General features: G+C 35.4%; 3 protein-coding genes across 5 annotated transcripts; 2 read left to right on the top strand and 1 right to left on the bottom strand.

Annotated features, from left to right (window-relative positions):
* Positions 1-170: 170 nt before the first annotated feature.
* On the bottom strand, positions 171-2,247 carry LOC104712145 (caffeoylshikimate esterase-like). Its single transcript, XM_010428977.3, has 7 exons — positions 2,064-2,247; positions 1,777-1,912; positions 1,520-1,666; positions 1,160-1,290; positions 900-1,037; positions 725-823; positions 171-615 (listed from the first exon to the last, which is right to left on the bottom strand). Exons 1-7 carry the CDS (start codon positions 2,079-2,081, stop codon positions 340-342), a joined length of 945 nt encoding a protein of 314 aa, XP_010427279.1. The 5' UTR covers positions 2,082-2,247; the 3' UTR covers positions 171-339.
* Positions 2,248-5,043: 2,796 nt separating this feature from the next.
* Positions 5,044-6,529, top strand: LOC104712143 (large ribosomal subunit protein uL29z). The gene is made up of 4 exons (XM_010428976.2): positions 5,044-5,176; positions 5,291-5,426; positions 6,062-6,218; positions 6,309-6,529. Exons 1-4 carry the CDS (start codon positions 5,173-5,175, stop codon positions 6,381-6,383), a joined length of 372 nt encoding a protein of 123 aa, XP_010427278.1. The 5' UTR covers positions 5,044-5,172; the 3' UTR covers positions 6,384-6,529.
* Positions 6,530-6,929: 400 nt separating this feature from the next.
* On the top strand, positions 6,930-14,716 carry LOC104712142 (uncharacterized). 3 transcript variants are annotated; one of them, XR_015566991.1, is made up of 7 exons: positions 6,987-7,118; positions 7,220-10,452; positions 10,628-10,896; positions 10,979-11,539; positions 11,652-14,033; positions 14,304-14,421; positions 14,510-14,716. XR_015566991.1 is itself a non-coding variant. In XM_087467333.1 (5 exons), exons 2-5 carry the CDS (start codon positions 7,231-7,233, stop codon positions 14,002-14,004), a joined length of 6,405 nt encoding a protein of 2,134 aa, XP_087323459.1. In that variant the 5' UTR covers positions 6,930-7,118; positions 7,220-7,230; the 3' UTR covers positions 14,005-14,187. The 3 variants fall into 3 exon arrangements, 1 of the variants encoding a protein (XP_087323459.1); XR_015566992.1 differs by having other exon boundaries at positions 14,284-14,421; XM_087467333.1 differs by lacking the exons at positions 14,304-14,421; positions 14,510-14,716 and having other exon boundaries at positions 6,930-7,118; positions 11,652-14,187.
* The last annotated feature ends 346 nt before the right edge of the window (positions 14,717-15,062 follow it).

The raw sequence follows: 15,062 nt of genomic DNA, 5'->3' as shown, positions 1-15,062 counted from the left end.
ATTTTGTCATGAACCTTACGATACACACCATTCATTATTAATTCGACTCACCGCCAATGCACATAAACAGATCAGACAACACAAATTAACATTAAGAGTAAGTAAAAACACAGAAACATCACTTGTATGAACAAGAAATTGCATCACTTTGTTTTCTGAGGTCCAAGATGGGTTTCAAATTGATGACCTTTATTTCATTTTGAATGATATCATAACAGAGAAAGATCTACGAAACTCTATCATGACTTGCACGGTTCGGTGTACATAAAAAAGTTACAACATTCTTATACTAACAAATGATACATAAAAGTATAAAACTAAGGGTTTTAGTTACAACACTTATTTATGCATAGAAAAACCATCATTCATATGCTTTAACTCAGTCTCTAACCTTTGGTTTTTGACAGAAGCTCTCTCGTTTAGCCAATTTATGATATCACTAAACACAATCGTCAAATTCTCCGGAGATTCCCCGTATAAAAGCCCATGCCACATGTTCGGGTATAGCTTAAAAGTCTTGTCCGAACTTGAAGCCACCTCGTATAGTAGTTTGCTTACGTTTTGGTCTGTAACTTTATCATCTTCACCGTGAAGGACAATAAATGGCATCGATACCTGTTTTTTAATTCAATTATATTTTTAAAATGTCGATCCACAAATTCTGTTTAACAAATAAAATCAAATCTTGGACATAACAGAGGAGGTCGATAAAAAGATGAGAAACCTGATGAAGATTCTTTTCAAGATCCAAGCTAACCATTAAGAGTTGGTGAGCGGTTTTCAAGCGAGGTCGGCCCTTGTAGCAATACTCGTTTTCTCTTACCTTTGAAACAAAATTTCACTTTTAAGTAATGAAAACGTCTAGCTAAAATTATTACTACTACTATATGATATGTTACCTGTTTTCTTATGTGGGATTCTTTAAATGCCACGTCAATAATATCGTTGCTAGGAACTATCTTCCAAGTTGGAATAAACCGAGTTAGCTTTGTGAGAAATGAGATCACCATAGGATGTGGCTTTATGTCTTCTGCCAACTGTATGGAAAAAAAACTCAATCTTAAAGTTTAAAAGTCAACACTTTATAAATAGTAAGGATATAATATGCAAAGGGCTAACTTAAAAACACGAAGATCACGCTGATCAGATCAATACATACCTTACACATGGGAGCGACTAAAACTGCACCGTCCCAAAAATCGGGCTTCTTTCTCGCTAACAGTAACACGACTGCTCCTCCCATGGATTCTCCCATTAGAAACCTCATCTTTCCCTTATTCTCTTCCATCTCTTCACATTCATCATTTCCAAAATATATTAGTGCTAACATTTTACAAAAAGAAGAAGAAGAATTTTAGGTCTTTATGATTAATCTTCCTAGAATTTTAATTACTTAGGTCTATAGCTTTAGCTATGCTAAACTTATCTTTTGGTATTTATAGAATTTTTTTTTAAAATAGTGGCATATTTGGAGGTAAAACATTCTTGTTATATGGAATATATCGTAATGAATAATTACCGCAAATCGAAGAGTAATGAGAAGAGACGTCAAGAACAAGATCATCAAATTTTTTGACATAACCATTTAATCCCCCGGATTTACCATGCCCTTCATAGTCCATTCCGTAGACCGCGAATCCCGCATTGGCCAATCTCATTGCAGTGCCTGATGTATATGAATTAATATTGAGGATAAGCATTAGTTTTGCTATGAATATATATATATATATATATATATTGACAATTAATCATCAGAATAATCTCAAAATACGGAACTGCTCATGGTGATGCTTGATTCCATGGCGTAGCCATGACAGAGAAAGATTAAAGCCTTTGGTTCTTGGTGCAGCTCGGCCTCTGGTTTCCATGAACACGTGAAAAGTTGTATCCCTCGTGAGTTCAACACATAATCCTAACAAAAACGAAACCCCATTTTAATATCAGTTTTAAACTACATAATTTCATAACGAATCTTGATTTCTTACACAGAGCAAAAGCTTGCATGATTTATGATAAAATAGCTAATTCATAATTAAAAAAGAGAGAAAGATTAAGAGACATACCTCTTTGTACGTAACCATGATGTTCTGTTTTGAGTTTTGTTATAAATTATAAGAAAGGAAAACTGGATTTTGTTTCAATATATATAGAAGAAGAGGGTCACGTCACGTACCAGACACAGAGATTTATTGACCCAAAAGCAAAAAAAAAAAATTCGAAAGAGGAGAGAAGAAGAGAGTCAAAATCAGATTTGAGATTTTAACGAAGAGCCGCTTAATGCGTTTACATACGGGACCAGTTTACTAAAATATTTGTTTTTTTGTCGGATTTAAGATTTATTTCATTGACCTCAAAGCCACGAAGATAGATGTTGAATCAACATATTATATTACGATACTAGGTAACAACCCGCACATAGTGCGAAATAAATCGATTTAAAGAAAATTATCATAAGTAAAATTATTATCCTAGAACCAATATCTATTTGTATCAAACATAATATGTAACTTAAGTTTTTATTTATTTATTCAAAGCTGCACTTTTCGTGTAAAAAATATGTTTCACCCGTGAAATCTTTGAGTGTGTAAGAGGTTTTCTGGTAGAGAAAATATCGATAAAATGTTACTATTTATTGCAACATGTCTTTTGTGTGGTTTAAAAATCAAATTCATATCTTCTTATATTTTATTTTTTAATCATAATAATTTTGCATGTTTCTTATGTAACCATAACAATATATACTAAATTACTCGGTAGTTTAATTAATTAATTTTATTATATATTAGCAACAATCGGATTCTAAACTAAATTTTCTGTAGGAATCTAATTTATTGATTTAATATTTTTGATTCTATTTAAATCTTTTGAGTTAGTCGATTTACTAATATTTTCTATAAATGACGAATTATTACCAAAAAAGTCATTATGAAAAAATTAATGAAATTATAAAATCAATGTATTCGTGTAAGAATACATTTCACCTGTAAAATATGTGAACGTGGTAAAGAAAATATTTATAAAATGTTACAATTTAAGGCAATATATATTTTTGTGTGTTTTAAAAATCAAATTTATATTTATGGTTTGTCGAGTAACTATAACAATTTTGTATAATCTAATAATCACTCATTTTAAATATATTATAATTTTTTTGGGGTACTAAGTTTATTTATAATGATAAAGGTTATTGTCTCATTCATTTTTGATATAAAATTATAACGTATATTCCTATTCGGTTATCAATATTTTTATTTTTTAATAAATAATCACACTAAATGTTGAGATTAATTAGTTTACATACTTAGATATATATAAATAATCACACATCATGATATCCCCTAATTTGTTGTTATTTTTATATTTATTTATGAATATATATAAAGCTATTTTTATTGGGAATTAAGTTTTTTTTAATGAGTTAGAGATATTTCAGGGGTAATATACTTCTTTTTATAATCCATTTTAATAACTATTGAAATATTGTTATTTAAATTATTATGGTAATAATACTAACATATAACATTTGTTTTTATATGATTATGTTAATAAGTTATATGTTTAATAAGTTATATGTTCTTTATTTTTATTAACTTTATATTAATTGATATATTTTTATAGCCTTTTTAGAACATTATACTTATATTGATTTCAAGAAATCAGTATTTATATTAATTTTAAGAAATCAATATAATTTTGACTTGTATATTTGTAAGTCAATTTTAGTGAAATTTTGCTTTACTATTAAATTTGTGTGAGAAATGATGACATATCTAATTATTATTCAGTTAATTGTTTTTAAAATAAATACAACGGCATACAGTTGTAATTAATTAGAAAGTTTAAGGATATTTTGTTAAAAAGTGTCATGAGTTGTCTGACGGTGACACATCAGTTTTTTCTCAAATATTTGTATGAGAAATGATGATATATCTAATTATTCAGTTAATCTATATTAACATTTTTGAAGTACATTTTGGTTTATGTCTTTTAAGTTTTACTTATTTAATTTTTTTTTACAACATTAACCCCTAAAACAATTCCATAAATAACATTGTAGAGAAACTCACTAAACTTTCTTAAATTGACCAACATTTGTTACATTTATTGCCATAAAATCTTAACAACATCTATATATTCCGATTTTTCCAAAAACAACTTTACCCATTAAAGTTTTAACCCATTAAATCTCCAAAACTATTTTTATGGATACTAGAATCTCTCAAATTTAAATGATATACAACAGATTTACCATAACAAAAGTTTACAATCTCCATAATTATATTAACATTAATAAATTTCATAAACCGAAAATCCAATTATAAAATGTCACATTAAAAATGTTGAAAACCCCCATATAATTTGATTTATTTTTTATTTTTTTGAGAAAGTACCAAAAAAATTAAAATTCTATTAATTATCATAAACTATATATATTGACATGGAAAAATTATAAACTATAAAAATATGCTAATTTAGTAAAACAATTAACACAATTAAACTTGATAAAAAAAATTATTTTGATTACATTTTTTTACGCAAAAACTTATTTTGATTTTGGTGAGACAAGTTGGCATTAATTTCATATAGGGAATTAAGTGCAATTGTTTTTTTTTAAACACTTTTAGATGTGTACCAGGAGATAAATGTATTACTAGACTATACATATACGACACGGTTAAAACCTTGAAAACACTACAAAAATCCTATACTTTTAATACTTATATCATATACCTGTAAAATTTTATATTTTTAAAATTAATAAAATAATAATAAAATAACAAATAAATACTTAAAATTAAAAATATTGTACCGCGGTGTACCGCATGTTAAATCCTAATTGTTTTTAAAATAAATACAATGGCATAGAACTGTAATTAATTAGAAAGTTTAATGGTATTTTGCTAAAAAGTGTCCTGAGCTCTCTGATGGCAACAAATCAGTTTTTTCTCAAATGTTTCTCAAATGTTTCTCTAGGGGATTACAATCTGATTAATTATTAATTACCGTGGCTAATCTCAAAATCTCAATACGTCGAAAATAAACTAAAACTTACGGCCCATTTATATATTAAGGCCCATTATCACGCTTCATCTTCTTCAATTTAGGGTTTCTGGTCTCACTATTGCACACCACAAGAGACTGTGAGTGAGCCTGAGAGAGTTCGAAGACGCCATGGGTAAGACTCGTGAATCAATTCCACTATTATACTTTTGCATTTCTTAAACTTTTTATTTCTTTTGTTTGTCTCCTCTGATTTTTTTCTTAATGGGGTTTTATTTCTTGTGAACAGCGAGAATCAAGGTTCATGAGTTGAGGGAGAAATCAAAATCGGATCTTTCTGCTCAATTGAAAGATCTCAAGGCGGAACTTGCTCTCCTCCGTGTCGCTAAGGTCACTGGTGGTGCTCCTAACAAGCTCTCTAAGATGTGACTGTTCTCTTCTCTTACCTATCTCTTTTAAAAGAAACAAATTGTTCCAGTTTGTAGCTTTCTTTGATAGTATTGCATTTTGGTTACTGTAGATTGATTTAACATTTTAAGTTTCTTGAATCTAGCTTAGTGAGAACAGTAGATTGTGGATTTAATATTATTGTTAGTTGCATATCTATTGAATTGTTTATGGTGCCAATATTTACAAGATTAGGCACTTGATACATTCATGTGACTAATGGTACATGGCTTATGGAATTATGGGGTTTTAGTCGTGAGGCCTCAATTGTTTTGTTTGCCTTTTTGTTTAGTGTTATCCAGAATCTTTAGCAACTTAAACAAGATTCCTTTGTTGATTGTGTACTCAGAGGCTGAACTTGGTATTTAGAAACAGTCGAGGCTTAGATTAGTATTCGGCTTGTGTTAATGTGTCGTAGGTTTTGGGATTTGTAGTATCTTGTCTATCAGTTTTCTCATATGGCTAAAGAAAGATAATTATGCAATCTATTTGAATCTCTAAACAAGCAAGAACCTTGTTGATTAGGATTTTCTTAGCCATCTTGCTAAAGCCTCAAATCTCAAGTTGTTATGGATCTGAATGGGGGTCTTTTTTTTTTGGGTGGTTGTTTCAGCAAAGTGGTGAGGAAGTCCATTGCGCAAGTGTTGACTGTGGCCTCACAGAAACAAAAGTCTGCTCTTAGAGAAGCATACAAGAACAAGAAGTTGTTGCCACTCGATCTCCGTCCAAAGAAGACTAGAGCCATCAGAAGGAGACTAACTAAACACCAGGTATTTTGATGCGATGGATTTCCCTATTATAATCCAGTGACATGCTTTGTTTTGGTCCATACTTAATGACTGATTCTCTACATTCTATAGGCGTCACTGAAGACAGAACGAGAGAAGAAGAAAGAAATGTACTTTCCAATTAGAAAGTATGCCATCAAGGTTTAATATCTTCGTGTCCTCTGATATATCTGAAATTCTGAATTATCTTTGAATTAAAGGATTTGATTCTTCAAACATATCATTGTATGATTCTTCACATTTCACATTGTATGGTTTGGGAATTTAGTTTTTTTTTTTTGTTTGTTTCTTAACTATGCAAGCCAGCTTATATTGAGAAAACTTTTAAAGAACACATAAGCCATAGAGAGAGTACTCTTCACCATAAAATCTGCCTAAACATTAGGTTTATACTAACAGAAAAGACCTGTAAATATATGATGAGCGTACTGTGAGCCGTATAAAGTTTAAGTAATCTGAGACACAGAGACAGCATAAACCGAACAAATTCTTGGAGAGCTATGCAACTGAAATCACCACTCAATCATACGTCTCAGTCGACTGAAAACTTGGCTTCGAGAAACCAGACGTGATCACAGCTAAAATTCTAGTTGTAATAACTAGACGTGATGATTGTAAAAAAAAAAAAAAAAAAAAAAAAATAACTAGACGTGATGAATAACAACAACTAAGGAGAGTCTCTAGACTCTAGACGACCAAAATAATTCCCCAGTTGTATAAATCAGGCCCATTAAAACTTAAGTGAGGCCCAATTCTTTTCAGTTGAAAGATTTGATTTGTTTTTGAAGGTGGTCGTCTCCGCCGCGTCGCCTCTTAGGTCAGTCACTGATATTGCTCCGGGCTCCCTAATAAGCTCCCTCGTTCACTTAGCCGCTTTTCCCGGTATGATCTTTATTTTGTTTTACCATGTTTTCTGATTCCTACTTGTAGTTTGGAAAAAAAAAGTTTCAATTTTTATTGTTTCTCTGTTTTTTTTTCCTCAGCTCACTGAAACATGTCTGCAAAGTGGCGAGCTTTGCAGCATCGCCATCGTTACACATACAGTGCTGTCTTGTTCCCGAGCTCGTTCACTGCTTCTTTGAGCCAATCTAGTTTGTTTCAGTCTTGTCCCAAGTTTTACTCCAACATTGAAGAATTGGTTTCGTTGAATTCAATCTACGCGCAAGTTAATCACGCCAAGAAAATTGTTGCTTCGTTCGGAGAGGTACTCGCAAAGACCAATGAGAATGAAGGAGGCGAGAGAGAGGCAGTTTCTGTACGGGAAGCTATTAGGTTTTACTTGGAGGTTCTGTTCATGGAGAACTCTTTGCCTCTACATAAGACCCTTGTTTCAGCCTTGGCTAAGACCAGTAAGTTTCATTCAGTGATTAGTTCATGTTTTAAGGAGCTTTGTGATGAATATGGCGGTTTGGAAGATGGTGGGAATCGATTCTGTGTGTCTAGAGTTGCTTTGTCAGTGATGGGTATGCCGAAGTTGGGATATTTGGTTGATATAATTGAAGATTGCGCGCTTTTGGTGGGTTATGATATCGTTTCAGGGCTGAATGGTATAATCTTAGACACTGAAGCTTGTGACAGGCCTCCTCCCACTGTTATGGAGCAGTGCCAAGAGGCTTTGTCTTGCTCGTATTACTTGTTTCAGCGGTTTCCTTTGAAGTTTAAGGGTTTAGCTGGGGAGGATGCAAGTTTTATGGAGAGTGTTTTGGCCGTTCAACTTAGCATTTTGAAGTCGTCGGCGTTTTCTAGGGACTGTTATGTGGCTGCTGGTGTGAGTTTTTGCGCTGCTCTACAGGTCTGTCTCAAAGACGAAGAGCTCGGGTTGTTTATAGCGCAAGGTATATTTTGCTGGAGTAGTGTCGTTGGATTGACTGATATTGTTAGCAAAATTCCATTTGCCGGGGACATTTGTTCTGAGATCTGCAGTTTTTCATCTTTGAGTAGACTCTGCTTGATCCGGGGCATTCTTACTACATTTTCTAGGGGTATTCTTGTTTCATCTTTTTCTTGGTTGAGTAACACTGAGTGTGATCACAAAACTATTCTGTATGACGGAATTTTGCTGGAACTTTGTGATTTATGCGAGAACCCCATTGACAGCCATTTAAATTTTCACGCGCTAACTGTGATGCAGATTTGCTTGCAACAGATCAAGACATCTATGTTAACTGATTTATCAGAAGATTATGATCTAATGCCAGACAGCATGACAGCTCGAGTACTCAGAATTATATGGAACAACTTGGAGGATCCTTTGAGCCAGACAGTCAAACAAGTCCATCTCATGTTTGACCTCTTACTAGACATCCAAACCACGGTTCACCAGACTGATGATAAAGTGGGAATAAGGGGGTCTTTGCTTAAAATTGTCAACTATCTTCTTCGGTTAGGATCACGCTGTAAGGGAAGGTATGTTCCATTGGCATCCTTGACAAGAAGATTAGGTGCTAAGACGTTGATGGATATGAGCCCTAACCTGTTGTTCGAGATGGCAAATGCATATATTGATGATGATGTCTGCTATGCTGTAACATCATTTTTGAAATGTTTCCTTGAAATGCTGCGTGATGAAAGCTGGGGGAGCGAAGGTGTTGACCAGGGTTATGCACGTTATCGAGAACATTGTTTGCCTCCTTTCCTTTACGGGCTTGCTTCTGGCATGTCGAAACTTAGGTCCAATCTAAATACTTATGCAGTACAAGTTTTGCTAGAATTGGATGTAGACAGTATATTTCTTTTGCTTGCGTATATATCTATTGGGCCGAGTGAGGAGGAGACCAAGCTAAACTATACTGAGTTGAGTAACATGAGTATGGAACTGACAGTCGAACAGAAAGTGGTTGTTTTAGTATCACTGCTGAAAGTTTGTCGTACACTTGCATTCCTTGAAGGGGATATTGAACAAAAAAGAAGTACTGATGCATTTGCAATTGTTCAAATTAAGGGTGTTGAGTTAAAAGTACCCATTGAGTGGCTCAAAATGGCCTTAACCCATGTTGATGAGTCTGTTCGCGTGGATGCTGCAGAGACACTCTTCTTGAACCCCAAGACTGCTAGACTTCCATCCCCCTTAGAGCTTTATCTATTGAAGGAGGCTGTTCCCTTGAACATGAGGTCATCTTCTACAGGATTTCAAATGAAGTGGACCAGTTTGTTCAGGAAATTTTTTTCCCGGGTCCGTACATCACTGGAAAAGCAGTATAAGCATGGGAGCTTGCAACCACTTAAAAGTGACGAGAATGCAGTTCTACGAGCAGAGAGTTTGTTCAAGTTTATGAGGTGGTTGAGTTCCTTTTTGTTTTTATCTTGCTACCCTTCTGCCCCTTACAGGAGAAAAATAATGGCAACAGAACTTCTACAAATCATGATTGAAGTCTGGCCTGTTGTGGCTTCTAAGGATCCCACTTCTCATCAAGGCCATCTTTACCCATACTGTGATATTGTCACTTCACATGATTCAACGTTATTGCTGGTTGGATCGATTGTTGATAGTTGGGACAGGCTTAGGGAAAATTCTTTCCGTATTTTGCTTCATTATCCAACTCCATTTACTGGCGTTTCAAGTGAAGACATGGTTCAGAACATTATTCCTTGGGCCAAACACCTAGTCTGCAGTCCAAGGGTTAGAGAGAGTGATGCAGGTGCGTTGACTCTGAGGCTCATCTTTAGAAAGTACGTATTGGACCTTGGATGGATAGTCAAGGTTTCCACAAATGTTTTTTGTTGTGAAAGAGAGTGTGAAAGCATAAATGGTCTTTATCAGAACTCTAAACCCAAGTATCCTGTGATTGAGTATATCAAATCACTTATTCATTGGCTTGATGTTTCTGTGATGGAGGGAGAGCGTGATCTCTCTGAAGCATGTAAGAACAGTTTTGTTCATGGGGTATTACTGGCTTTGCGTTATACATTTGAGGAATTGGACTGGAACTCTAACGCAGGGTTAAGTATGTCAGAGATGAGAAAGGAACTGGAAAAGCTTCTTAAACTGGTGACGCGAATAACTACACTAGCACTGTGGGTGGTTTCTGCAGATGCTTTGAGTTTGCCTGAGGATATGGATGACATAATAGAAGATGATGGTTTCTTGTCAAATGTTCAAGATGATGCTGCCGCTGTTCTCTCAGAGGAACACAAGAGTATTTTTCCAAAACCTGTGCATGAAACAATACAATCAGAACAGGTAGTTATGGTTGGTTGCTGGCTCGCTATGAAGGAGGTATTGATTCTATCATCTTTCTGATAATTGTCCTTACTTTGGCATCACGTTTTTGTGTTTTCATTTTTCATAATACTTTTCTCGACTAGCAGACCTATTCATCCTGAAATGGAGAATATTGCAATTTATTAGTTTTCTGATAAAAGTCCTGATATAAACTAGTTTCTTTCTTCAGGTGAGTCTTCTTTTGGGAACCATCATAAGAAAGATTCCATTACCTACCTGTAGCCTTAGACCTTTAGAAAAGGGTGATTCAGCTTGTGCAGTCCCCAGTGATTCAATGATTGAAAATTCTGAATTACTGCTTGATCTGAAGCAACTTGAAAAGATTGGGGACCACTTCTTGGAAGTACTTTTGAAAATGAAGCACAATGGTGCGATAGATAAGACAAGAGCTGGATTTACAGCTTTGTGCCACCGTTTATTATGTTCTAATGATCCAAGGTATGTTTTTAAGCTTCCCGTGTGTCCTTGGATCTTGTTTTTCACTTCACTGACATATTGCGTTTGTTTTTTCTTTTCGTAGACTTTGTAAGTTAACAGAATCCTGGATGGATCAACTTATGGAAAGAACTGTGGCGAGGGGACAAACAGTGGACGATGTGTTAAGAAGAAGTGCAGGAATTCCCGCTGCATTTATTGCTCTTTTTCTCTCAGAACCGGAAGGTTCACCAAAGAAACTTCTCCCACAGGCGCTTAGGTGGCTAATAAGTCTTGCAGAGAAACCTCTCTTGGATCCCATGGAACAGAAAGGTTCTAAACATATGGTTGAGGAGGTCAATTCTTCTGATATGCATTCAAGTGAAAATCTTTCAAAGGTCCGTGATGAAGGAGTCGTTCCAACGGTGCATGCGTTCAATGTTCTCAAAGCTGCTTTCAACGACACAAACTTGAGCACTGATACTTCTGGGTTTTCGGCGGAGGCTATGATTGTTTCAATAAGATCCTTCTCTTCACAATATTGGGAGGTCAGAAACAGTGCCACACTTGCATACACTGCCTTGGTCCGTCGAATGATTGGATTCCTTAATGTTCAAAAACGTGGATCTACCCGTCGTGCCTTGACTGGGCTTGAATTTTTTCACAGGTATGTCTATAAGATCCTCCCCTGAATTTTTCTTTTTCTTTTGTAGCTGTCTCTACATATGACAATGCATTGTTTCCATCCAGTATTTATTGTTGTGTTGGGTTTCTTGAAGGTACCCCTTGTTGCACCCTTTCATATACAGTGAACTAAAGACAGCAACTGATTTGCTCGACACATCTGGTCCATCTGATTCAAACCTCGCAAATCTTGTCCATCCGAGTTTATGGCCCATTCTGATTCTTCTATCTAGGCTTAAGCCTTCACCCATTGCAAGTGAAACTGGAGATGACCTGGACCCGTTCGTTTTCATGCCCTTTATAATGAAATGCTCTACTCAAAGCAATCTCCGTGTTCGTGTTTTGGCATCACGTGCTCTAGTAGGTCTTGTTTCCAATGAGAAACTCCAAAGTGTTCTGCTCCAAATTGCCTCAACTTTACCTTCTAATGTGGCTCAAGGTGGGTCCTTCAATTATCTTCATGGAATTTTGTTGCAACTTGGTAATCTCCTAGATACAAATTGTAGAGACCTCGCTGATGACTCTAAGAAGGATCAGATTATTGGAAAATTGATCAATGTCCTTTCAAAATGTACATGGATGGCTTCTCCATTGACGTGTCCATGCCCGATCCTCTGTACATCGTTTTTGAGAGTGCTTGATCATATGCGAGTTATTGAAAGGACAAGCTCTGAAAGCAAAAATCTAAGGGACATCTACAAATTGCATCTGGATCTGTCTACAAATTGCCTGGATACAGATGCTTCTTTTGGTTTCTCCTATTATGACCCTTCAATCGCTGAGCTTAGAGAACAAGCAGCTGTATCATATTTTGGCTGCATATTTCAACCATCTGATGAAGCAGCGGAAGTTTTCCAGATTACTCAAAGATCAAATCTACTACGACTGCAGAAAGTTCCTGAAGCATCAGATTATCCTGACCTTAATGAAAGGCTCCTTCGTTGTTTGTCTGATCAATCATATGAAGTTCGTCTTGCAACACTGAAGTGGTTTCTGCAGTTTTTAAAGTCAGAAGATTCCAGTTTCTCAGAGTCAAGCAGTATTTGGAACTGGGCGAAAAACGGTCTCCAAGTGGTATTATTAGAGCTCTTGGACAAGGAGAAAAACCATAAATGTGAGAACTACATTCTAAAGATTCTTTTCCAGTGGAATCTGCTTATGTTCAAAAAATCATGTAAAGGGGAATCTGTTGAAGGCATTTACGTTGGTTCGTTGAACTATGATTTGGTGCTTCATCTTTGGGGCAGGCTGACTTCTCTATATGAGAGCACACGACGTGCTAAAATCCGAGGTACGCTCATGTGTTGCCTGGCAATTTGTGTGAAGCATCTCACAGGTTTGTTCTTTCACAAAAACGATTCTGAGAAGGAAGAAGAATCAAGATGGGGCTGCGTAATTGATTGTGTCTCTTACTTTGTTAACATGATCAAAGAGAAAAGCTTATCATCCGAGCAAGTCAATGTTCGCCATGCATCTGCAGAAGCTATTATAGCATCTGGTATACTGGAACAAGCCAAGATCGTAGGTCCTCTTGTCTTAAATCACCAAATTCCCTCTGAAAATATACCAAGCACATTTCAAAAGGCTTGCAATGTATACGCATATCAAATTCTGGATATGTGGTTCACGTGCATCAAATTGTTGGAAGATGAAGATGATATCATCAGGTCAAAACTCGCTACGGATGTCCAGAAGTGTTTCTTCACTGCTATGGAAGTTCCTACTCAAGTAGATAAAGTCTTAGAACTGAGCTTCAACCATTTATCTTCCGTCTTTGGGCACTGGAACGAGTATTCACAATATCTCTCGAAATGGGTCTTCAACACTGCAGATTACTCACCCCCACCAAAGGGAGGTAGTGATCTAGTTAGACGGGTTTTTGACAAAGAAATCGATAATCACCATGAAGAAAAGCTTCTGATCTTGCAGTTTGGCTGTTACCATCTACAGAAACTACCAATGAGTGACTTTTCCCTGGCACAACTACTCGACTGGAGGGGTAAATTCCACAATCAGTTGCTTTCTTTAGCTAAAGACCATGTTAGTAAACAAAGAGAGAGCTGGGTAGGTGGTGTAGGGAACCACAAGGATGTGTTTTTGCCACTCTATGGTAATCTCCTCGGTCTCTACGTCTTCTCCAACTGCATATTCAGATTCCCAACTGACAGCAATGACAAGAAAACTCTGTGTGCTGATATGGTTGAACTTGGGGGTGCACTGAAACCCTTTTTGAGGAACCCCCTGGTGTCTAACATGTTCCGAGTAGTTGTCAGATTACATGAGAATTTACTGGATGATTCTTTGGTGGACTTAGCTACTGTTCTTTCTGGAGAGATATGGGAAGGTTTTGATCCATATTTTCTTCTCACTGAGGGAGAAATCAAAGTCGAATCTTTATTCTCAGTTGAAAGCTCTAATGGCGTAGCTTGCTCTCCTCAACGTCCCTAAGGTCACACACTGAAGAAGCTCTCTAAGATGTATGTTCGCACCTCTCTCTTACGGAAACATTAGATATATTGCGTTCATTAATGATGTTGAATTTTGTATTCTGGGTTTACAATATTTAAAAATGAACCCACAGTTTGTCTTGTCTGCGTGATATATCAATAAGTGTTTTCAAAGGAAAAGAAAGTTACATGTAATCTATTTAAACCAAAGATCTTCTTGGCTTAAACTTTTATCCATCTTCCTACGTCTCAGTTCTAAAGTCAAGATGTATATGAATAGGGTCTTTTGCGTTGTTGCAGCTAAGTGGTGAAGAATTTAATTGCACAAGTGCGAAACAAAAGTCTTCTCTCTTAGGGAGAAGCATACAAGAACAAGAAGTTGTTGCCACTGGCCCAAGAAGACTAATTAAACAACCAGGTACTTTGTGTGATCGATTTCCTTATTATAATGACATTTTTTTTTTGTTTTTTTCCATACCTAATGACTTATTCTTTGCATTTGATAGACGTCGTTGAAGACAGAACTGTACTTTCCAATTAGTAACTATGCCATCAGAGTTTACATAGTTTACTCGTCTGCTTAAACATATCATCGTCATCTTCTCTTCTCTGATGTATATGAGATCTATCTTTGAATTAAAGATTTGATTCTTCAAACATATCATTGTATGATTTCACACATTTTTATTTTAATAATGGTATTAAATTATAAATTTTGTGACTTTCGAGAATGAAAAATATTAAAGTTTGATTTTTTTGTCATGAACATATATCATTTATATCTTGTAAAAGTGTGATGGGCTAGTATATAAAACATGATGTGATCAACAAATTTACCAAATGCGGAAATATTATTTAATATCTCTTGTACGCTTCTCTTCAAAAAAGGAAGACTACGATAATATTTGCCGATTAAGACTGTCGTTTGGTTAACTCTTTGTTTTACCTGTTTAAGACTACGATAGCATTAAACAGGTAGGATGCAGGCTATGCAATGGCAAGCAGGATGACAGTTATTAGACTAGACTTCCTTTTCCCTTTTTTTGATTATTCAGCAAC

Source organism: Camelina sativa, chromosome 9, assembly GCF_030686135.1.
Source record: "Camelina sativa cultivar CO46 ecotype springtype chromosome 9, ASM3068613v1".
Classification (NCBI taxonomy): Eukaryota; Viridiplantae; Streptophyta; class Magnoliopsida; order Brassicales; family Brassicaceae; genus Camelina; species Camelina sativa.
The sequence above is the reverse complement of the archived record's forward strand: the minus strand, read 5'-3'. Positions and strand labels throughout refer to the sequence as shown.